A 25,127-nucleotide genomic window follows, 5' to 3' on the forward strand; every position below is an offset into this window, starting at 1 on the left:
TTCCTTCCCCTTGACAGTAAAAACGGGGTCCCCGGGCGAGTGCAAGAGGTGGGTCTGAGTCCTGGCGCCCCCCGCAGGGTGGTGGGGAGCACGTGGGCTGGGAGGGCGGGGGGGGGGGGGGGCCCCGCGGGGGGGGAAGGGGAGGGGGCGCCGGCCGACAGCTCGCGCGGAGCCTGTCTCCCCGGCTTACGTAAGGCGCGAGTCCCGCGCGGCCGGCTGGGGCTCTGAGTGGGGGCGGGCGGAGGCGGCGCCGCCCAGCGGGATCCGGGCTGGAAGCCTCTCGGAGCGCCGCGTCCCAGACGAGGTGTGTGTTTGACTGCTTGGGGTGGAGAGGCGTCGGACTCGGGTTCCCCGCGGCGGGGAGCGCATCCGTCCGCTCTCGGCGGAGGTGGGCGCTGGGCGGTCCGCGCGGGCGGCGGGGGCCGTGGCGACTCCCGGGTATTGACAGCCGCTGGGGAGGGGCCGCGGCGCAGACTCAGCGCTGCCCACGTGCGAGGGTAGGGGCAGGGGCTCAGCCCCCAGGCCGACCGGTGCGTGGGGCGACTGGGGGCGCGCTTGGAGTCACCGCCCCTCCCGGCGTCCCCCTCGGTGGAGACTGGCGCGGGGGTGCCAGGCCGCCCGGCCCCTTCCTCGAACGCCGCGTGGGAAACGAAAGAGGAAGGGATAGAGGTGGGCCTGGCCGGGCCGCCCTCAGAGAACCCCGAGTCCGACCCCGCCAGGGGCGGGGACTCCGGACTTGTCCTGAATCGCGGCGTGGGGCGAGGAGGGCGGGGATGGGTAGCGTGGCGCCTTTCTCCGCCTTCGAGCCGGCCCCGGCGCGGGGCTGAAGGGAGGGGTTGTCTCAAAAGTCACTCCTTCCCCCTGCAGGGGCGCCCGGCGAGTCCCCGCGCGAGCGGAGAGTGGCAGAGGCAGAAGCAGAAGCCATAAAGTTCCCCGGGCTTCTCTGAGGCCGCTGTCCGGGTTGTCCGTTTGGCCGCCCCCTCCCTGCCTGGCGAAGGCAATGGCTTCCAAACTCCTGCGCGCGGTCATCCTTGGGCCGCCCGGCTCGGGCAAGGGCACCGTGTGCCAGAGGATCGCTCAGAGCTTTGGTCTCCAGCATCTCTCCAGCGGCCACTTCTTGCGGGAGAACATCAAAGCCAACACGGGTGAGGGGTGCGGGGGCGAGGGGCGGGGGTGAGCCGTAGCGGGATCGGGTTGGGTCGGGTCTCCTCGGTCCCCGGGCGCCCTTCCCCCGCCCGCATGTGGTCGTGCAGGCTCCTACGTGCCTGGGAGCATGCAAACGGTGGCCCGCGGTGGTGCGGCTTAACCGCGCCCCAGGAGGGTGCCGAGGCTCGCCGGGAAGAGGGTGGGAGGTGCATGCTTCTCCTCTCCTCGCCTGGACTCCTCTTGCCTTGGGGAAAAGCCTGTAACCACCCAGCTGAGGGAGAACCAGACAGCTGAAAACCCCGAGCTTCCCTCTCGCCCTGCTTCCTTAAGGATAAGCCCTCCCAGCCCACGCTTCCCCGGGGAACTGGGGCGTCCCCCCCCCCCGCTCTCGCCGCCCACCTGTGGGAGTCCGGTCCCGCTGATCTCTGGGGAACCTGTGGCGCCGCGGGGCCCCCAGCCGCGCACTGTTCCTGCCCCTCCGCGTCACCCTGGGCCTCCGGGCAGAGCCCTGGTGGCTTTGAAAGGCCTGTCTGTCCGCTGCCGCCTTCTAAGGTAAACTCTCACCACTAACACCCCTCCTTCGCAAGCCGGGGCCTGGCCGTTAGGAGACTACGTAGTAGGAGACTCAATCTGAGAAATTACATTTTGAATCCAGCTTCCCTGGAAATGGCTTCTTGAGAATGCCTCCCTTGGCTGGCGTCGTGAATTTGGGGATGTAAGTCGCCTGATCGCTTAGTCTTTCAATAGGGCCCTTCACCCTTCTCCTTCCACCCCCACGGCAACCCCAGTTCCTGATGAATTGGCATTGACAGGCAAGAGGTAGCTGTTGCGCCGCTGGTACATAACCTTTCTGGGATGCATATTCTCATAATAAGCAACTCCTTTATGAAAACTTGTTATTTGCAAACGGGAGCTTCTCTACCGCCCTCAGCGGTGTCCGGGGTGGTTAATGCCCATCCGTGGGCTAATTACCCAGGGATCTTCATTACAGAAGCGCAGATTAGTTTCAAGAGGACTGTGCTGGAAAACAGCGTAAAACCTAGGAATCTAGGAAGTATCTAGGAAGTATTTCAAAGGCAGAGTTTTATTTATCTCTTAAACAGATTGCAAAAGCAAGCTTTTATTTTGATTTTCAAGAAGACTCGCCCGCTGCCCCTCATCTCTCAGAAGGAAAAGTTGTGTGTACCAGGTTGCACCTTGAATTTTCTCTTGCCTCAGTTGGGTCTGTTTTAATTTTAATACCACTTTTCAATGCATTTTATTCTTTTTGTTTTGGAATGCAGTTTGGGGGAAGAGCAGTGTGAGAGGGAAGGCTGGCTCTCAGCCGGAGGGTTTTGTGATTGGCTCCAGCTTCTCCGTGGTAGGGAGCCTGAGACTTGGTCAGGGGAGGAAACGCTTAAGTGGCATTGGGCCCCTTTCTTAGCATTCTCTCTACCTGACTTGGGGACACGTTTCCTTCTGGCCTGGAAGACCTCACCCTGTCCATCCCAGACTGGATTAGTGCCCTTTCCATTTTTAAAGAGAATGTGATAGGAAGTGGCTTACTTCAGAACTTTCTTAGAGGTTTTGAAAACTTTCCACTTGCTGTTTTCCCTTATTCTCACTTTTTTTTTTTAAACTTTGTTTGGTTTTTGGATTTTAGTTTCTGTTCTCTTTCACACAGCTTCATTTTCTCCAAGTGTTTCTCCCTACAGTATGTCATGACTACAAAATGTTTAGATTTTCTTTTTCTGTTGGGTACCAAGTAGTTTTTTTTATAAACCAATTTAAAAACTGTTTATCAGGGAAAGAGAAGAAAAATGAAGGACAGCAATTTGTTTTCAAAGTGGCTTGTTTCTAGTGGACTTAGAGGGTTTTCTTGGATTATTTTTCTCGCAGAAGTTTCTTAGAGTTTCACAGGCTCATTGCCTGGTAAACAAAACACTCCACGGTATTTTTCTTTTGCCTGTTTGCTTTTAGCTAATTTCCTGATAGAGAAACACAACAGCTTCTCTGTATGTATACCTTTATAGTTGGAACATTTTTTTTATTTTTTTTTATTTTTTAAAAAAAATTTTTTTTTCAACGTTTATTTATTTTTGGGACAGAGAGAGACAGAGCATGAACAGGGGAGGGGCAGAGAGAGAGAGGGAGACACAGAATCGGAAACAGGCTCCAGGCTCTGAGCCATCAGCCCAGAGCCCGACGCGGGGCTCGAACTCACGGACCGCGAGATCGTGACCTGGCTGAAGTCGGACGCTCAACCGACTGCGCCACCCAGGCGCCCCTATAGTTGGAACATTTGAAGAAGATGAGGAAGCATAACAGAACCCCCGGGAAGAAAACCTTGGTAGGAATTCGAGTTGGAAAGTAGCTCAGACCATCTGCTCCAACCTTGATTCCGGAATACTCCTGTCCACATGGCTTTCCTGCAACCACTGCCTGCTGAAAAAATGCTCTTCCAGGGAAGGGCTACTCATTGCTTCTGGAAGTCTTCCCTTACCTGCCCTGGCAGAATTCATTTCTTTCCTCTGTGCGTGGCTTTGTTGATTCTGTTGCTGCTGTCACATACAGTTACAATGCATTACAGCAAATGTCTATCTGATTCATCCTGTATTTACCAAGTACCTGCTATGTGTCAGACAGTGTTCTAGGTACTGGGGGGCTGTAGCAGTGTCACTTGTCACTTCTAACTTCACCATGTTCCAGTACCCTCTGAAGAGACTTCAAGGTCAGGGATATGGCAAAGTACTTAATGCATAGAAAGAATTCAACAGGTCTTTGGGTCACAAATTCTGTCTACTATCCAAGAGTCAGTCTCCAGCAATTGAGTCCATTCTGTTCAGTTTTGATTTATGGTAAAAGTTTGTGCCTACTATGATTCTGAGATTAGTCAGTCTCATGATAGCTGTCACCCTTTGACTTTGTCTAATTGGCCTGAAGCAGTGTAGGCTGAGACTTAATCAAAGACTTCATTTGAAGACTCACACCCAAGTCTTTGGTTCTCATTTTCTTTCTTTCTTTCTTTCTTTCTTTCTTTCTTTCTTTCTTTCTTTCTTTCTTTCTTTCTCTCTTTCTTTCTTTCTTTCTTTCTTTCTTTTATTTTTTTAATGTTTGTTTATTTCTGAGACACAGAGAGCATGAGTGGGGGAGGGGCAGAGAGAGAGAGGGAGATGCAGAATCTGAAACAGGCTCCAGGCTCTGAGCTGTCAGCACAGAGCCCGACGCGGGGGCTTGAACTCATAAACCGTGATATCTTGACCTGAGCCCAAGTCGGTTGCTCAACCGACTGAGCCACCCAGGCGCCCCAAGTTTCTCATTTTCTTTAGTGCATGCATTGCATGAGTAAATAGAAGGGAGAATTATAGATTGCCAGGAGGTGGGTCCTACATTCTGTCATAAAGAATATTAGCTTTTCTGTGTATGTGTGTATATGTGTATGAATGTGGGTGCACACACACTGCTGGTGCTTAGTAGTGAGTCTTATTAAAACTTTATTACCCAAAAAAAAAAAAAAAAAAAAAACTTTATTAGAAGTTTGCTAGAGACATTAGTCTCCATTTGTTGAGTGATAGTGGCTGGAATCTCCCTCTGAAAGGATGTGAGAATCCCGTTTTAAGGGTTGGACAAACAGTGGCATTTAAAAAAATCACCTTATTCTGTACTGGATCTCCTATCTCAAGTACAGGAAAATTGGCAGATTTCCATTTGGAAGCATCCTGGACTTGATTGGGTGAAAGAATGTTCGAGAACAAACGTGTTTCTGCTCTTAATTAATATTAACTGCAGCTTTTGCTGGGGTTTGCATATGGGACCAGCATTTCAAATTAGACTATGGCCTGAGCCTCTTTTCTGTGAAAAGATGACCTAGTTCAGAGGGCTCTGGATTTTTTTTTTTTTTTTTTGCATTTGTTAAGTATAAATGTGTATCTTATGTAAGAGTGAAAACTTCTGAGTCTTGGAGGATAGAGAGGTTGTATCTAGAGACTTGACAGAGTTGAACAAGATAGCTGAAACAAATTTAAATAGTTGTTCTGTAGGATATTAATAGGATTTCTGGGATATGCTATGTTCATTTTTTTTTTTTTCTAGCTTGGTAAGACTTGGGGTATAGCTCGGGTCAAGGGTCTGACCATTTTGGAGGATCTGTCTATTCCACAGGTCCACTCTACAATGCCTGGTTTCTTTGAGGGTTTTTATGAGTGTTGAAAGAACAATTTGTGACTTGAGTAAGGTGTCCCCTGAGAGTACATCTGCTTTGGCTACATGAACAGCTGAATCTAAGCAGTTTTCAGTGTGGTCTTTTTTTTTTTTTAAGTTTATTTATTGATTTTGATAAACAGAGTGAGCTAGTATGGGTGGGGGAGGGGCAGAGAGAGGGAGAGAGAATCCCAAGCAGGTTCTGCACTGTCAGCATAGAGCCCAACAGGGGCTCGAACTGGTGAACCATGAGATCATGACCTGAGTCAGACACTCAACCAGCTGAGCTGCCCAGGTGCGCCCAGTGTGGTCATTTTTTATTTATTTTTGAGAGAGCACAAGCAGGAGAGGGGCAGAGAGAGGGGGACAAAGAATCTGAAGCCAGCTCTGCCCTGACAGCACAGAGCCCCATGTGGGGCTTGAACTCATGAACTGCAAGATCATGACCTGAGCCAAAGTTGGACACTCAAACAACAGAACCACCCAGGTGTCCCCAGTGTGGTCATTTTTTAAAAGGAGCTTTAGTTGTACCTTGTGGAAAATTTGGAAAATGTGAATTAGATTTTATCTAAAGGGCACTAAAAAGCTATTGAAGAGTTTTAAATAAGATAATGACATGAAAGGATTTACTCTAAAAGTTGAACTTTGGGATGCTGTGTGAAGTGACTCCAGTTAAGTTAGAGTGATACCAGGAAGACCAATGTAGATGAGGAGAGTGGACCATGGCTTGGGTTGGGGGGTAGTTGTGAAGGCAGAGAGAAATGAAGGGCTTTAGGATGCAAATGAAGGCAGAGTTTACGGGGGGATGAATGAGCTGGTGGTGAGCGGTGATGGAGAGAAAGCAGCCCAGAGATCAGTCCTAGGATTTTGGCCTTAGCACTTGGGTGAATGTGCCTTAGGGTTGGACTGGAGTGTGCCTAACCACTCTGGTGTGGAACATTTGGGTTACTTGCTGTTTAATAATGCTCTTATGAACGTCACTGCATGTAAATCATTCAGCAAATATATTTTCCTTGGCATAGGTTACTAGAAACAAAATGACTAGGGGTACCTGGGTGGCTCAGTTGGTTAAGCGTCCGACTTCTGCTCAGGTCAGACTTCTGTTCACTTCATGATCTCATGGCTGGTGAGGTGGAGCCCCGGGTCTGGCTCTGTGCTGACAGCTCAGAGCCTGGAGCCTGCTTTAGATTCTGTGTGTGTCTCTTTCTCTCTGTCCCTCCCCCATTTGTGCTCTGACTCTTTCTCTCTCTCAAAAATAAATAAAATTTAAAAAAAAAATTTTAAAGAAAAAGAAATAAAATGACTGGATCAGAGTAGTTTTTAAACTGTAGAAGAAAGGAATTTTAAACTTAGCTTACAAGAGTGCCTGGCTGGCTCAGTCAGTAGAGCATGCAACTCTTGATCTCAGGGTTAATGAGTTCAAGCCCTATGTTGTGTGGGGAGCCTACTTAAAAAAAAAAAAAAAAATTAGCTTACAAGCCTCTAGTCAAGGGCTTGGTTGAAAAGTAGATAATAGGTTCTAAATTATTCATGTAGTTTTTGGCTTACTAAATATTTAAGTATAGACATGGGTACACATACATTGATACATATGTATTTAAACTCTCCTTGTTTTTCTGGTTATAAGAATAGTATGTGTAAGTTATCAAAGGTTTAAAAAAAACAAGAAAAATAAATAAGACAAACACTTGTAATCCCACTAACTGGAAGGAAAAATACTGTTAATACTTTTAAAAACAGTATATCCTTCCAGACTGAATTTCAAGAATAAACTTTGTATTACTATTTTGAAAATTGCTTGCTTTATTGCACAACATATCATTTATTATTTTTTTAGTGCCATTACAATGTGTTCTTTAATATGAGCTTAGTGCCCCTGTACTCTTTTTTTTTTTTTTTTAATTTTTTTTTTCCCAACGTTTATTTATTTTTTGGGAGAGAGACAGAGCATGAATGGGGGAGGGGCAGAGAGAGAGGGAGACACAGAATCGGAAACAGGCTCCAGGCTCTGAGCCATCAGCCCAGAGCCCGACGCGGGGCTCGAACTCGCGGACCGCGAGATGGTGACCTGGCTGAAGTCGGACGCCCAACCGACTGTGCCACCCAGGCGCCCCGCCCCCGTACTCTTTTAATATAAGTTTTATCCCACTTTTGTTTTTTTGGAAAGGTAATATGTGCAGATGGTAAAATTTTCAAACTACACCAGAAATGGTGTGGAAAGTCTCTCTCCCCTCCTTGACCGGTGGTTCCCCAGTTACTCTCTACAGGAATACATGTTCCCTGACCCACGGTTCCTCTCTCTACCAGGATACCTACTAGTTACTTTTCTTGAATGTTCATCCAGAGAATTTATGCATACATATATAGCATATATATAGATGGCAGTAGTCTCTTTTTTAAAAAGTACAAATTTATATTTTGTTTTTCATATATTTCTTTAGACTTAGCAGTATAGCTTAGACATGGTTTCTATTAGCAGGTATCAATCTATCTTACTCTTTTTGAAAAATGGCCACATACTCTTTTTTTTTTTAAGTTTATTTACAGAGAGAGAGAGAGAATGGCTGGGAGAGGGGCAGAGAGAGAGGGAGAGAGCGAGGATCCCCAGCAGACTCTGCACTGTCAGTACAGAGGCTAATGTGGGGCTTGATCTCACAAACCAGGAGATCATGACCTGAGCAGAAAATCAAGAGTCAGACGCTTAATCAACTGAGTCACCCAGGTGCCCAGACCCATAATTTTATGTTACAGTTGTACCATAGTTTTTCTAACCAGCCATTCTCAGACATTTTGGTCTCAAATTTAAAACTCATTGAGGGGGACCTGGGTAGTTCAGTTGGTTAAGCACCTGACTCTTGATTTTGGCTCAGGTCATGACCTCACAGTTCCTGAGATTGAGCCCCGAGTTTGGCCTGGGGCTGACAGGTGTGGACCCTAGCCTGCTTGCTGTGCTTTCTCTCCCTCTTTCTGTCCCTTCCCCCATGCATACTCACTTAAAAAAAAAAAAAACAAAACTCATTGAGGGGTGCCTGGATGGCTCAGTCCATTGAATGTCTGACTCTTGATTTGGCTCAGGTCATGATCCCAGGGTCATGGGATCAAGCCTTGCCTTAGGCTCTGTGCTCAGTGGAGGATTAAGATTCTCTCTCTTTCTCTCTCTGCCCCTCCCCCACTCATTCTAAACAAAACAAAACTCACTGAGCACTCCATAGAGCTTTTTTTTTTTTTTAATTAATTTATTTATTTGTTTTCAGAGAGCATCCTCGAGCAGAGGGAGAGGAGAGAGAGAATCCCAAGCAGGCTCCACGCTGTTGGCACCCAGCCTAACACTGGGCTCAATCTCCGGTTTCATGAACTGTGAGATCAGGACCTGAGCCGAAATCAAGAATTGGATCCTTATCTGACTGAGCCAGCCACCCAGGCGTCTCAATAGAGCCTTTTAGATGGATTATACTTCTAGCTACTAACTATATTAGAAGTTAAAACTGGGAAATTTAAAAAAATGTTTGTGAATTCATTAAACATAACGATAAATCCATTACATATTAACATTTCTATGAAAAATAACTATTTTCCAAAACAAAATCTGAGAAGAATAGTGTTGTTTTCATCTATTTGCAAATCTCTTCAATGTCTTGCTTTGTAAAAGAAAGCTGGATTCTTCTATCTGGTTCTTCGTTCAGTTTGTGTGCTGTGTTGTTTTGGTTAAAGTACAGAAAGAATACTTGGCTTCACATAGATGTGTAGTTAGAGAAAAGGGGAATTCACAGACCCCAGAAAGGGTGTTAATGGACTCTTGGGGTCCTTGGACCTCACTTGGAGAACTGCTGATTTAACTAATCTTCTGTTGATGGAATTTAGGTTACTTACTGTCCTTTGGTATACAAAGCATGCTTGACTAGGACTTGAAGGTCCTACTAACTATGTCTTTCAGCAAATATGTAAGTGCCAAGCAGTGTTGGCTTGTGGGATACAAAGAAGTGAGACAAAGTCTATTTCCTGAAGGAGGTTGAGGCAGGTAAACAAGGATAAGGTAATAGAGGCTGAAAGATGTACATGTGTAGGTCCTGTGGGATATGGGGTAGTATGGCCAACCTAGCATTGAGAAGGTGGTGAGATTCTGGAAGGGTTTCTAGAGATGATTCCCGAGCTAAGTTTTGACGGACGAGTCCAGCTGCCAGGTGAGGAGATGGGATGGTTGTTGCCACCATATAACTGGAACTCCTTTCAGAGCTCGTGTATGGTCCACAAGAGATCATTGCTCTTGTGGCTTGATCACACCTGTGTGTTACCATTTTGGCCTTTATTCATCTCTTATTATGCTATTAAAGGAAAAGGTTGCTGTACCTGCTACATATCACTTTTTCCGGTTTTCATTACTTGGTGCTTGCTTATCTTTAAGATACACACAAATATATTAGCATCATAATTTATGAAGCTTTTACACTTCTGCTCCAAACTTCCTAGAACTCAAGTGATGGCACCTGATCATGAAACTCATAAGTTGGGTACCAGACTATTAGCTACAAATCTACCCATTATAGAGGACATATTGAATTGCCTATTTCCTTTAAAATCTACCAAGTAAATTGTTAAATGGTATTAGGCTACTCTGCTCTTAAGCAATCTGTGTAATGCATGTTGTAAGAAGATTTAAGGACTAGGAAATTGTTTTTCTTGTAAAATTTTAGACAGTATTCTTTTACACAGTGGGTCAGATAGCTCAGCTCTTTTAGCAAACTAGATTGTTTTTTAAAGCATGATCAGGTAGTAGAGGCTTTGAATTACTCTGTGTCCCCCCCCCCCCCCACACCTTAATGTTTAGTTCTCAAGTTCACCTTTAAGACATGGTCCAAAAGGTCTCATTGGTACAGTTTCATGAAGTACAATTAGATGGCTGATGTTATATTTTAACAGTCCCATGTCCAAGTTCCAAGAGTTCTTGGTACTAGTTAAATGACAGACCTGGCAGCAAGCATCCCTTATTTAGCTAGAGAGGCTGATGATATTGAAATAATGCATAGTCACTCCTGTTCATCAAATTCCCAACAAGCTAGAAATCAATTGTTTTCTGTTCTTCAGCACTTTGTTATTGACCTACGACCTGTGACTTTGGCACTTTATAATTCCTGCCACTTGGTCATCATAACTAACATTTGCACTGGTCGAGCATGTGCTAGGCCCTGCACTGGCTAATGGATGTGTCTTATTCTCTAGTCTACACACAAATCTACAGAGCAGTTGTTACTACATCCTTTTGCAAATGAAGAAATGGGCTCAGAGAGGTCGGATTACTTGCTTTAGGTCAAATAGCTAGTAAGGTAGAGAAGCTAGTAGTCAAACTTGGGACTCCATAGGTAGGGTTAAACTTCCCATTATGTCATGCTGCCATCCAGGTACTCCAGTACATAGTGAAATATCCACTTCATGTCTTATAAACAGGACACGGAACAATGGATGGCCAGGGCATCATTGCAGCTCAGCTCTCCACAAGTACACTGAGGTCAGCAGGTTCCAGGGTAGTCTAGAGGTATGTGTTTTGTTGTTCTGTTCCTGAAACATTTAAAACAAAAATCTAAGGAAATGCTGACTTCCTCCTCCCTCCCCAAAAAGAGAACCCCAAAAGGTCTAAAATAGAAACTTTATGCAACTGTGAGGAGGTAGAAATTACCGTTCATTGTAACGGTAAGACTTCTGGAATAATACCTGAGCCTGCTGTTTCGTTAGTCATTTGGCAGATGTTTCTATGCCTACGTTAGGTATGAGGAGGCATGCAGAAGAACCCTTGAGGCACTCACCATTTCGGGTTCAAATTCTAGGTTTCGCATTATGTTCCCATGAGTCATGGTGGGATGTGTGTGGGTGAAGTGTTGTGAGGTCATGGACAAGGTGGGGAGGGCATTGTTCAGGTGCACCTTTCTCCTGGAATGCCTTTCACACTTAATCTCTCAAAGTCTATTTTCAGTCTCATCACTTCTGTGAAGTTTTCCACAGCTGTTGCAGCTACATATCATTTTTTCTCTGAAATTCCTCTTATACCCATCTGTATCTGTAATATGGCATTCATTATCATCTCCCTGTAAGGTGATTTGTTTTGTAACATCAGTTATATAGTCTCTAACCATCTCAATAGTAAATTCACTAGTGTCAGTTTAGTTCAACAAACGTTTTGATTGCTTGTTATGGCAGGAGGGGAGATGGGCTATAAACAAGGGAAAAATAGTCAAGGTAACCTTGTATACCTTATGCTTTAAGCCTTGCATGCTATATAAGTATTCCCCCCAAAATATGATGGTGCAGTGATGGAGAGTGCCTGGGAAGGCCACTTTAGACTGTGGGTTGGAGAAGGCCTCTCTGAGATGATGTTTAAGCTGAGCCCTGAGTGAGGGTAGGAGCCAGGTGTGTGAAGATTTGGGGGCAGAGGAAGGGCATGTGGAGAGACCCTAGAGTAGGAGTGAGTTTTTCCTGGAGGAGAGGAGGCAAATGTTTCTGGAGCACTGTGAGTAAGAAGGAGATGGTAGAAGGGGAGGCTGCAAAGGTTGACATAGGGCTTTGAGGCATGATCAGGAGTTTGGGCTTCCATGTAACTGTATGAAGAGTGACTGGGGTTTTGTTGTTATTGTCATTATTTTTTATGTATAACACCTTTACTGAGATATCTACAATAGCACTTATCCTTATATAGTGTATAAAACCAGTGGTTCCAGTGGTTTTTAGTATATTTATAGCATCATGCAACCATCACATCACTACTGCCTAATCTGAGAACATTTTCATTACCCCAGAAAGAAACTGCACTCATAAGTAGTCATTCCGCATTTCCCCTCCCTCCAGCCCCTGGCAATCACTAATCTACTTTCTGTTGGTTTGGATTTGCCTACTCTGAATATGTCAGGTAAATGGACTCATACAAGATACTACTTTTTGTCTCTGGTTTCTTTCACTAAGCATGTTTTCAAATCAAAGTTCAACTATGTTGTAGTTATGTATCACTACTTCAATCCTTTTTATTGCCAGGTAATATTTATTGTATGGATATACCACATTTTGTTTATTCATTCATTAGTTGATGGACACTTGGGTTGTTTCCTGCTATTAACATTAATATACAGATTTTTTTTTTTAATTTTTTTTTCAACGTTTATTTATTTTTGGGACAGAGAGAGACAGAGCATGAACGGGGGAGGGGCAGAGAGAGAGGGAGACACAGAATCGGAAACAGGCTCCAGGCTCTGAGCCATCAGCCCAGAGCCTGACGCGGGGCTCGAACTCACGGACCGCGAGATCGTGACCTGGCTGAAGTCGGACGCTTAACCGACTGCGCCACCCAGGCGCCCCAATATGCAGATTTTTATGTGAATATATGTTGTCATCTCTCTTGTCATGTATATACCTAGGAGTGGAGTTGCTGAATCACATAGTAACACTATGTTTAACATCTTGGGGTGCCTGGCTGGCTCAGGCAGCTAAGCAGTCAACCTTGGCTCAGGTCATGAGCTTGCAGTTTACGAGTTCGAGCCCTGCATCGGGCTCTGTGCTGACAGCTCAGAGGCTGGAACCTGCTTTGGATTCTGTGTGTCCCTCTCTCTCTTCCCCTCTCCTTGCGTGCATGCACTCTCTCTTTTTCTCTCTCTCAAAAAAAAAAAAAAAATAAAAATAAAAAAAACGGGCGCCTGGGTGGCTCAGTCAGTTGGGCGGCCCACTTCGGCTCAGGTCATGATCTCGCGGTCCGTGAGTTCGAGCCCCGCATCGGGCTCTGTGCTGACAGCTCAGAGCCTGGAGCCTGTTTCGGATTCTGTGTCTCCCTCTCTCTGACCCTCCCCCATTCGTGCTCTGTCTCTCTATCTCAAAGATAAATAAACGTTAAAAAAAAACATTAAAAAAAAACATTAAAATAGTTTTTCAAAAATCTTGAGGAACTGTCACCTGTTTTCCAAAGCAGCTCAACCATTTTATGTTCCCACCAACAATGAATGAAGGTGGCAATGTCTTCATATTCTTGTCATACTTGTTACTGTATGTCTTTTTTGATTTTCACACCCTAATGAGCATGAGGTGGTATCTCATTGTGATTTTGATTTACATTTCTCTAAGAACTAATGATAATTGAACATCTTTTCATGTGCTATTGACCATTTGTACATCTTCTTTGGTGAATGTCTATCCTGTCCATTTTTTAGATGGCCTCATATGTTCCTTCTGTGTTGAGTTCTTTATATATTCTGGATACAAGTCCCTTTTTATTTTTTTAATTTATTAAAAAAAATTTTTTTTACGTTTATTTATTATTTTGAGTATTATTCTGTCAGCACAGAGCCTGGCACGGGGCTCGAACCCACAAACTGTGAGATCATGACCTGAGCCAAAGTTGGACACAACCAACTGAGCCATCCTGGCACCCCATGAGTCCCTTTTTAGATATATGACTTGCATATATTTTCTTCCATTCTGTGGGTTGCCTTCTTACGTTTCTTGATGTTGTCCTTAGAAGCACAAAGTTTTAAAATTTGATGAAGTCCAGTTTATCTGTTTTTTTTCTTTTGTAGCTTGAGGTTTTTGGTGTCATTGCCTAATCCAAGGTAAAGCCCTTGTTTTTAAATATGGTACTGACAATCTGATTCATATTCTATTCTGCTTGAAGAAATATACTATTTTTGTTTGTTTTATTTTATTTTAATTTTTAGTTTTTTTGAGAGAGAGCAAGAGAGAGTGCATGCAAGAGGTGTAGAGGAGTAGGGGGAGAGAGATTGAGTATATTAAGCAGGCTCCACACTCAGCACACAGCCTATTGTGGGGCTCCATCCCACAAACTTGGGATCATGACCTGAGCCTGGAATCATGACCTGAGTCGAAACCAAGAGTTGGAAGCTCAACTGAGCCACCCAGGCACCCCCATTCACATTTTAAATAGATCACTCTGGCTATTTGTTTTTTTTGTTTGTTTGTTTGTTTTGTTGTTTGTTTTTTTTTTCAACGTTTTTATTTATTTTTGGGACAGAGAGAGACAGAGCATGAACGGGGGAGGGGCAGAGAGAGAGGGAGACACAGAATCGGAAACAGGCTCCAGGCTCTGAGCCATCCGCCCAGAGCCCGACGCGGGGCTCGAACTCACGGACCGCGAGATCGTGACCTGGCTGAAGTCGGATGCTTAACCGACTGCGCCACCCAGGCGCCCCCACTCTGGCTATTTGTAAACTAGATTGGAAGGTTCTAGAATGAAAGTAGGGAGAACAGTTAAGATGTTAAAATGTCAACAAATGGGTAGACTTCAAATATCAGTAACTACTTGTTAAATTCGGCATATTCCAGTAGCATCCTGTTAGTAGGAATCAAAAATGGTCTCTACTTTTAAGGAGATGACAAGGTAAAACATACACCCAATTAATTGTTTATTAAGGCAGATTATACTGAGTGCTATTAAAAAAAAAATGAATGAGGGGCACCTGGGGTGGGCTCAGTTGGTTAAGTGTCTGACTTCAGCTCAGGTCATGATCTCAGTTTGTGAGTTTGAGCCCCACATCGGTTCTCTGCTGTCAGCACAGACCTCTGTCCCCCTCTCTTTCTGCCCCTCCTCTGCTTGCACTCTTTCTCTCAAAAAATAAACATAAACATTTAAAAAAACCATAAAAGAATGACAAATTTTTTTATAAGAACACTGAAGGGGTGCCTGTGTGGCTCAGTGGTTTAAGTGTCCGACTCTGGATTTCGGCTCTGGCCATGATGTCCTGGTTTGTGAGATCGAGCCACCCCAGGTTGGGCTCTGTGTAAAGAACACTGAAGTCATTTGTATAAACTTATAGAGTTCTTTCTGTATTTCCAGTGTCTGACATACCGTCAGACAGTGCTTAATAGTTGTTTGATCTATTTCTGGATGAAAAAGTCCATGAAAGCTGTGGGAGAGATGGTGTTAGAACTGAGCCTTGTAGGATGGGTAAGGTACTGGCAGGTAGAAAAATGGGAGCAGGGTGTTTTTGATGGAGGGATCATATATGAGAGGAGGTGATTACAATTAAGGATATTTTGATTGAAACCTAGAGGTGGAACAATTACAGGCATGAAAGTTAGAATTGTCCTTTGGGGCTTTCATGTAATTCCACATTGAGTTTATAAATAGGAAGGTGGTTCGGAATCAATTCCTTCCTCAGATTCCTTTAGGGGTATGATGGCTGTTTTTCATAGCAAAGTAGGAGTGGATTGTAGGGGAGAGAAAGTGGAGCACAGCTAAGGTGGTGTCACAAACAGTTTAGATCAGGTATAAGGTAAAAGTAATGAAAACGGGAATTTGGGAGAAGCTGCAATACCTAATATGACTCTGTGCATGGGAATGGCAGCGCCAAATGCAACTCTTTAAAGGGATGAGTTTCAGTGATTGTGGGGGAAAGTGGACCTAGTTAAAAGGAAGATAGTCCAGGGTTGATGATAATGACAAGTTTAACATACCTGCAGGAAGTTCCAGGTGCAAGTGTCTAGTGGATTTTGGCATAGCGAATGATAGGCACCGGCAGTTGGCTCTGTGGTCTAGAGGAAATAAGGTTGGGCTTTGGAGTCATACCTCTGTCATACCTCTGTCTAAACTTCTTATGGGCTTAGTTAACTTTGGGGAGAGTTAATTAACTTGATTTCCTCAGTTGTAAGAACCCCACCTCACAGGGCTGTTTGGGAGGGTCAGATGGGGTCATCTGTGTAAAATGCCTGACAAGTAGGAGGGTTCTCTCTGTGGTTTCTTCCCTCTTCCCTGGAGTAGTAATACTTTGATTTCATTTAAAATCTTCTGCAGTAAATGTGCTTTGAATGGAATCACTGGCATAATCTAGTGGGATTTAGGCAATATATAGGTGTGTGTGTGTGTGTGTGTGTGTGTACGCGCGTGCACCACTCAGCTGCTCAGCAGAGGCTACAAGCTCTTATTGTTTTTAAACTATTAATTGTGCTGACCTAATTTTTAAAACTGTCTTGTTTCCATTCTTGTCCAAACAAAAATACTTCCACTAAATTTCTTTGTGTGCCTCTTTTGGAAGACTCCTTTGGGAAGACCCAAAATTGCTTTTTAGAAATTTTGTCATCATTAAGATGGACATTTTTCTAACTTTACCTGTGTGTCCGATTGGATAGATTTTCTCAAGGTCTTTTAATGTATTGGGCTGCTGATGTATCTGATTTGACTTTGGCTTTGCTTTGTTTTCCTAAATTCTGACTTAACTGCTTCTGTATTTTTTTCTTCTGCATGACCTCTGTAGATCTTGGTAAGAATAGCTAATGTAGTTTGCAGGAGAACTATAAAATATTGATTGCATATATGAGTACAGCTTCCTAATTTTCTTAAATGGTAACTATAAATACTGTCTCAGGACACAGTTTATTTTTTCTGTAAGGGAGATTGATTTTTAACTTGTATTACTTCAGTGGCTTAGTTTTAAAAAAATCAAGAATCTAGCTTAGAATACAAGGAAAGAGCAAGACCTCCTTCCCATTGAGCTCATAGTTTTGTTTTAGTTTTCTAGGGTTTTTGGTAACTAAACACTATGCACAACAATGAATGTGTTAAGTTTAATTATTTGTTCCTTTTCTTAATGCCTTAGAATTGGAAGGAATTTGAGTTTTTCTGTCCAAGTGGCCATTCTGTGCTGGGTCCCTTCTCTAGGAGCTGACAGCCAACTCCCCCACTGGAGAAGGGCTTTTTCATTGTTGGATGGGCCTAATTGTTGGAAGACTTTTTTCTTTATACTGAGATGAAAGCCAGTCCTTGAAACCATCATCCATAAGCTGTCATCCACTTGTCCAACTTGAGTCTTTTGGTGTCACACAAATTAAATCCACTAACTCTGCAGATAATTGAAAACAGTTGCTAGGCACCACTTCCCGGACCTAAGTTGTCCTCCCCCCGGCCTCCCATCCAGAAGAATAGCTCTGGTTACTTCAACCATTCTTTCCAAGATAACTTTTCTAAATTCTTTTCAGTCTGATTTCATTATGACCCTTTTAAACTCTGATGGCTACCTTCAACAAACAACTGACTAAAATGGTGGGATCATTGTAGCTATAGTGGCTTTGCTTCTAAATCTACTCTCTTTCTAAGTTTTTGTTTGTTTGTTTGTTTTAAGTTTATTTTTGAGAGAGAGAGAGAGAGAGAGAGAGGAAGAGCAGGGGAGGGACAGAAGATCCGAAGGGAGCTCTGTGCAGATAGCAGAGAGCCTGATGAGGGGCTTGAACGCACAAACTGTGAGATCATGACCTGAACCAAAGTCCGACACTCAACCAGCTGAGCCACCAGGCACCCCTCTACTCTCTTTCAAATGAACACATTATTTGGGAGTATTTCTGAACATTGTCCTGCAGTGCACACTGTGGCTCAGTTAGCTTTGAAAAGCCGACAGTATTTGAGGGTATCTCAGAACCTAAGCACAGACACCTGGTACTCTAAGCTACTCAGATCTGTAGCCCTGTCCTTTGAGTGAGGGGTCAGATACTCTGTCTCTCCCTTGGTTCATTCTGAGCACTGTGATGGCTTAAAGTATTAGGGACAAGTTAGAAAAATTTGGGAGTTTGGTGGAATTACCACTTAGCCTAAATATTGCAGGACACTGATCAGTGATGAATAGATCATGACTAAATTTGCCCAGATTGTCATTAATTATAGTTTATTTGGATAGTTTCTACATACTGTTATATCCTAAAATCTAGGACTGTATGATTTTATGCTGAATGCTTTTGTGATACAAAACTCTAAGAGGTGGTATGTTTGTCTTTAAGAATTTGGGCTCAGGGCGCCTGGGTGGCTCAGTCGGTTAAGCATCCAACTTCAGCTCAGGTAATGATCACATGGCTCATGAGTTTGAGCCCCGCATCGGGCTGCTTCGGATTCTGTGTCTCCCTCTCTCTCTGCCCCTCCCCCTCTCATGGTCTGTCTCTCTCCCCTTCAAAAATAAACAAACATTTTAAAAAATTAAAAAAAAAAAAAAAGAAAAAGAGTGTGGGCTCCGAACTACATAGCTGGGTTTGGAATCTGACTTGGCGACCCTTACTCTACAATCTTGGGGAAAGTAACTAACTTTTTTGTGTTTATTCATTTATAAATGAAAGTAATGGTGAGACTACCTCACTAGATTTCCTCGTGAGTATTAAGTTAATGTGTGTTGGTAGGGCTGAGGCTGTGGTAGGGTGAGGTGAGTAAAGCACTGTCCTCGAGTGAAAAATTTAAGGGGTGCCCATTAAACTCAATAAATCAGTGGTAGTGCAATAGAATGAACAAAATACAAGAATTTAAAATAAAAACCAGACCTGACAGATTGAGAAAGAATTGTTATGGATGGGAGTGAGTTGTTTAAATGCAGGGTTGGATTGATTTTCATCATAGATTTTTTTGCACTAATTTTGCTATTTTGAAATATTGCATTAAAATATTATCTTAATGACTAGAGTTTGGTTTTTTGTTGCCCTCTTCCATTTTTTTTGCCCAAGGTGAGTGCCTCACCCAGCTGATCCTAGTTGTAGGCCAGTGTGTTGGTGTTTGTTGTTAGTAGTTGATTGCAGTGTTAGTTTTGTTAAGGAAATACATTTAAGATCCTTGCGGAAGGATTTTTTCCCCCCCAGATTATATGTTTCTGTTAGGTTGTCTCAGAACACCAGTCAAAATCTATCTTGTCAAGGTTAGTTTTAGATTTGAATGTCATGTTACAAACACTGCTGGAGCTCAAACCCTGGAGAATAAAAAATGCATGCACTTAGCTTATGTCTAGAGGAATCTAGCCAAACCAAACAGCACTGAAACATTGCATTTCCTTAATGGCCAGGATTGTGAAAGACAGCCACAGATGGTTGGCTGAGCCATAGCTGGAACTACTGTTAGTCGGCGTGAGATGTTCTAAGTGGCAGAAGCCAGGAGCCCAATGCGGGTGGGAAGTGGTGTTTCTAGAAGTGAAATTAAGATGATAGAATCTTTCCGTAATTCTGGTTCTGATCCAGTTTGCCTTTAGTTATATAGACCTGATTATAAACATGTTTTGGAAAACTGTTTCATTGTTACTGGCCAGTGAAAGGCAAAAAAAGTTGTAGGATTGATTTTTAAAGCGTGTTGTTCTTAACAGTTGAAGTGTTACACAAGGCAAGGCAGCTGTCTGTTAGGACATCATCCCTCTTAAAGTGCCTACTTGCTTGCTTTTTTTCTTTTTTCCTTCCTTCCATCTTTTTTCTTTTTGATACAGATTCATCCAGTGTTGCTTTCTACACAAAGGAGAAGTAATTGCTCTTAAAAGGTTGTATAAACTGGGTGTTGATATTTTGCGTAAAATATGTGGAGTTAAGTAAACGAATAATCACGGTAGCAGTTATTGTTTGCTTTGATTAGGTTTAAATTTACCCGAAGACTTTATCATTTTGTTCTGAGATTGCGAAGAGATAGAATCCAATTATATACTTGAGAAGTGCAGTGACTTGAAAACATCACCTTATTTTGCTGGTTGCTGCCAGACATTGCTGCCTTGCTGTGGCGAGGTGGCTCTGTTGTTTTGAGTTTGGTCATTTTTAGAGACTCCAGATACCTTCTGGCTTTATAGTTAAAAAAAAAAAAAATTGGAAAAAATTTTTTTTAAATTTTATTTTTATTTTAGACAGAAAGGAGTGCGAGTCGGGGAAAGGGGCAGCAGGAGAGAGAGTGAGAATCCCAAGGAAGCTCCAGACTCAGCACCGAGCCTGACACAGGGCTCCATCTCATGACCCTGGGATCATGACATGAGCCAAAATCAAGAGTCGGACGCTCAACCGACTGAGCCAGCCAGGCGCCCCAAGAGGTGGAAAATTCTTGTTTCAAAAAAGTGTATGTCACCTCTGTACCAATTTTTGGAGAACAGCTGTGGCAGCTGCTTTGTTTTCCTCCTTTAATTTGGCAGGTGGAGAAAGCATGGAAATTTCAAAGTGAGTTCTAAAATTAGAAGGTCTGGTGGAGCATTCACTTTCATGTATACGGTGTTTGGAATAGCAGTGTGTGGCAGAAGAAGATGTAGAGACTTGAGACTTAGGGGTTGAAATCGAGCAGCCAGTACATTGCTGGCAACATACGAGGCAAACATCTTTAGAATTCTAGGAACTCATATTTGGAATAGAGGCAACTATGGGAGTCAGTCGTCTTACCTGGAAAGTGATCCTTGGTTTAATGGGCAGAGTTTAATATTTCCTATTGGGCAATTTACTGATGCAGGCTGGCTGGGCCTGAGGGTCCTTGGCTTCGTGCAGGATAGAAATCAAATGAGAAGAAGTGAGAGCAGAGTTTATTGAAGATATAGAGAGAGCAGATACAGATAGAGCATGTGGGAGCCTCTGAAAGGAAAGGAGAGAGACTGTCGTCTCGCTTGAGGTTTGGGTCTTTATTGAGGACGGTGGTTTGGTGGATGTGCCCTCTCAGGCACCGAGCTAGGTGTCCTGCATGAGTCTTTTATGCCCTGGAGCCCCAGGTCTTGGGGTCAGGATGTTTGCAGTCAGTGGTCTTGGAAAACCTTCATGACATCCCTGTCTGCCCAGTCACTCCTTGGATGTTACCTATTGTGCTAGAAGACTCCAAAGAAATCATTAAGTCCTTTAGGGAGAACATACATTATCAGTACCATAAGCCATGTGTAGGGTGGGGTACAGGTCCTAGCAAGAATAGAAGCAGGAAAATGAGCCCCCAAAATCCCAGGTTTTTGTTTTTGTTTGTCTTTTCACAAGATCCCTTCAGTTTCTCTGTCTCATTACCAGCTCATATTTAGATTGGTTAGACTTAAATTAGGTGAAGACTTTTAGAGTCCTAAGATGAAAATGCAATGTTTTTTTCTCTTCGTCTTCACTTTCTTTTCTGCTTCTAGGCCAGCTTGCACTGAGTTTTAAAGAGACTTGTGAACCACAAATCCTGGTGGTTGGTGTTGAGTCATGATGTGTGGCGTGGGAGTGACCGCAGTGCATGGGACAGGCGTTCTCTCCCTGTGAGGGTGATTAGTAACACTGGGTAATAGTCTGTGGTCATGGACTGGTACTCCATCATTTTCTATTGAATCAGAAAGACCTGGGCTCTCACCACCTGCTTCGTGGGCACACAGCTCTTTACTCCACCGCTTATGGTACTGGCCACTGTCCCTAATTACCTCCTTCTCAGATTTCATGCTTCTCTAGGATTCTTCACTTCTGCTTTTCAGTCTTGTAAGGGCCTCCCTTTTCAGCATTCTTTTCATCCCATATTGGACACTACCCAGATTTTCCTCTCCCAAAGGAGAGGTGGTCCTATTGAAGTTTTGGCATGATGATTAGAGTCTGCCACAAGCAGCGTCTTGATGTGGCATGTTAGACACCACTGTGCCCAAACCTGTCAGCCATTCTTCACACGCTTCATTAGCTCCACCTGCCCATACCCTAGTTTTAGAGTTAATTTGTTACCTTCTTGTTCTTTTCCTTTCTGGAGAATTTGTCTTTTTCTGTCTGCCCAGCTTTCAGTCCTCTAATACCTGTTACTTGCTTATCTAGAATAGTTTACCTCATTACCATCTACTCCCAAAATAAATCACAGTCCCACCTTTGTTGAGCTAAAAAGTCGTTAAATTGCTTTCCCTGAACAAAGGACCTGGAACAAAGCATAGACAGATGCTTTAAAACTTCATTATGTGTGTGTGTGTGTGTGTGTGTGTGTGTGTGTGTGTGTGTGTAATCTGATTTAATTTTTACATAAAGTTCCTTATTTCCCCTCTAGTAGCTCTAAGAAAGAGAGTAGTGTTATTTGGGGACAGACCCCAAAGAGTCAGGGTTTATTATTTTTTCTTGCTACATTTTTTTTTTAAATTTTTTTTTCAACGTTTATTTATTTTTGGGACAGAGAGAGACAGAGCATGAACGGGGGAGGGGCAGAGAGAGAGGGAGACACGGAATCGGAAACAGGCTCCAGGCTCCGAGCCATCAGCCCAGAGCCTGACGCGGGGCTCGAACCCCCGGACCGCGAGATCGTGACCTGGCTGAAGTCTGACGCTTAACCGACTGCGCCACCCAGGCGCCCCTTTTCTTGCTACATTTTATTTTGCTTTTCTTTCCTCCTTTTTTTTTTTAAATTTATTTATTTATTTTTGAAAGAGAGAGAGAGCAAGGGAGGGGCAGGGAGACAGAGAGACGGCATCTTAAGCAGGCCCAATGGGGGGCTCCATCTCTCCACCCTGAGATCATGACCTCAGCCAACGCTTAAGTGACTGAGCCACCCAGGCACTCCGTTTTTTCCTTTTTTAAAAACCCCATCTTTATTTATTTGCTCATTCAACTTAAAAACTATTGAAGGAATCCTTTGCTCCCTGAGGCTCAGTTTAAGTCACTCAGCTGAACAAGACCTGCCCTTGCCGTGTTCTCATTCAGAAGGGGAGGGCAGATGGTTGAACAAAGGATTCAAGGGTGGGAGGTATTGGAGGGAGAGACAAATTGTTTAAGGAAGTGGTAGCAGGCTCTGGAGCTGGGGGTAGAAAGCCCTGCACTGATCTGACCTGTGATGTGTGCAGATTCTCAGATCCCCCTTCAGTGGGAAGCCAGCCTGCAAGCTGCTGAATCACTTCGTATCTCCAGTTATTCAACTACAAACCAAGAATAATAATAGTACTGCTTCCTAGTGTTGTAGGAATTAAATGAGATAATGAATATATGAGATTAGAATAAAATTTGGTCCATTATTTAATTTTTTTTAATGTGACCCGTAATAGTGTTGACATAAAATTTGAGGCCCAAGATGGAACCTGTCCTGTCTGGTGTGCCACGTCAGCAAAATGAAACTTAGGTAACCTTTGTGCCCCTACAAATGCTCCACTTGACCAGAAAAGCAGTGTTTCCAGTCAGCTAATCCCCAAACGCGATGCCAGCTCTGGGGCATCTCTTCCCAAAGATGGTTGATTCTGGGCCCCACCCAATCAGATACTTTCTATTTTTTCTTGTGCTTTATCCTACAAAACCTTCCTACCTTCCACCTCTTTTTGTAGTTCTCTGAAAGGAGACTGTCCATGTGCTGTTAACCTAAATTGTCTTCTTTAATCAGTAGGAATTAGCTTAAGCTTACAATTGAGTATATACATACAAATACATAAAACTGACACACATCCTAAATTTATAATATTCTCCCTTTTTTGTGTGCAAAATGCTTTTGTACACAAAATACTTTTTCAGTTTCAAAAAAAAAATAGTGATCTTGACACCAGTTGGACAACCACTGGTCTAGCACTTAATAAGTATTTAACGAGTGATGCTTCTGGTATTTTTTTCCTATTACATTCTTTAGTTAAATTAGTTACCTGTTTTATTCAAATTGGATAGCTAACATACAGTGTAATATTAGTTTCAAGGGTACAATATAGTGATTCAACACTTACATGCGACATCACAACATGCTCATCACAACAAATGCCTTCCTTAATCCCCACTACCCATTTAACCTGTCCCCCCCACCCCGGTAACCAGCTTTATTCTCTGTAGTTAAAGTCTGTTTCTTGGTTGGTCTTCCCCCCCCCCCCCCTTTGCTTGTTTTGTTTCTTAAATGCCACATATGAGTGAAATCATATGGTATTTGTCTTTGACTGAGTTATTTCACTTAGCATAATACTCTCTAGCCCCATCCATGTTGTTACAAATGGCAAGATTTCATTCTTTTTTATGGCTGAGTAATATTCTGTTGTATATGTACACCACATATTCTTTATCTATTCATCAGTTGATGGACGTTTGGACTGTTTCCATAATTTGGCTATTGTAGATATGCTGCTATAAGCATCGGGGTGCATGTGTCCCCTTATTAAAAAAAATTTAATTAGAGCGCGAGCAGGAGAGAGTGGCAAAGGGAAAGAGAGAGAGAATCCCAAGAAGGCTCCATGTTCAGTGCAGAGCTCGATGTGGGGCTTGATCCCATGACACTGGGATCATGACCTGAGCCAAAATCAAGAGTCGCTCAACAGACTGAGCCACCCAAGCGCCCATCCCTCTGAATTAGTTTTTTTGTATTCTTTGGATATATACCTAGTGGTACAATTACTGGATGGAAGCGTAGTTCTATTTTTATCTTTTTGAGGAAGCTCCATACTGTTTTCCATAGTAGCTGTACCAGTTTGCATTCCCACTAACACTGCAATATAGTATTATTAACTATAATGAGTAATCTGTACATTTTATCACCATTACTTATGTATTTTATAACTGAAAGTTTGTACCTTTTGACTACCTTCACCCATTTTGCTCACCCTCACCCTGCATTCCTCCCTGCCTCTGCTCTGGCAGCTACCAATCTTTTCTTTGTACCTATGGTCTTGTTTTGTTGTTGTTGTTGTTGTTTGTTTTAGATTGGATATGTAAGTGTGATCGAATGGTATTTGTCTTTCTCTGTTTACATCTGACTTATTTCGCTTATCAGGATGCCCTCAGCGTCCATCCATGTGGTCACACATGGGAGGATTTTATTCTTTTTTATGGCTGAATAATATTCCAGTATGTGTGTGTGTGTGTGTGTGTGTGTGTGTGTGTGTGTGCATGTGTATACATATATACATATGTATGTGTATATACACACACATATATATACACACACACATATACATATATCTCATATTTTCTTTATCCATTCATCCATTGCTGGACACTTAGATGGTTTCCATATTTTGGCTATCACAGATAATGCTGCAGTGAACATGGGGGTGCAGATATCTTTTCAAGTTAGTGTTTTCATTTTCTTCAGATAAACACCCAGAAGTGAAATTGCTGGACCATATGGTAATTCTATTTTTAATTTGTTGAGGAACCTCCATACTGTTTTTTACAGTAGCTTCCCT

At 43.4% G+C, this 25,127-nt stretch overlaps 1 protein-coding gene across 5 annotated transcripts in view; it reads left to right on the forward strand.

Moving 5' to 3' along the window:
* Positions 1 to 216: 216 nt before the first annotated feature.
* The window catches only part of AK4 (adenylate kinase 4), a 75,546-nt gene continuing 50,635 nt past the window's right edge, over positions 217 to 25,127 (forward strand). Inside the window, exons 1-2 of one of the 5 annotated variants that reach the window (XM_040470504.1) lie at positions 217 to 304; positions 868 to 1,145. In XM_040470504.1, the coding sequence (XP_040326438.1) occupies positions 1,001 to 1,145 (145 nt within the window). In that variant the 5' untranslated portion in view covers positions 217 to 304; positions 868 to 1,000. Of the gene's footprint in view, positions 305 to 373; positions 389 to 867; positions 1,146 to 1,361; positions 1,699 to 10,767; positions 10,856 to 25,127 lie in introns of those variants that run through there. The other 4 variants (XM_040470506.1, XM_040470505.1, XM_040470508.1 and 1 more) reach the window with 4 other exon arrangements.

The sequence above is a fragment of the Herpailurus yagouaroundi genome, unplaced genomic scaffold (genome assembly GCF_014898765.1).
Source record: "Herpailurus yagouaroundi ecotype Mexico unplaced genomic scaffold, PumYag 77, whole genome shotgun sequence".
In the NCBI taxonomy this organism is placed as follows: Eukaryota; Metazoa; Chordata; class Mammalia; order Carnivora; family Felidae; genus Herpailurus; species Herpailurus yagouaroundi.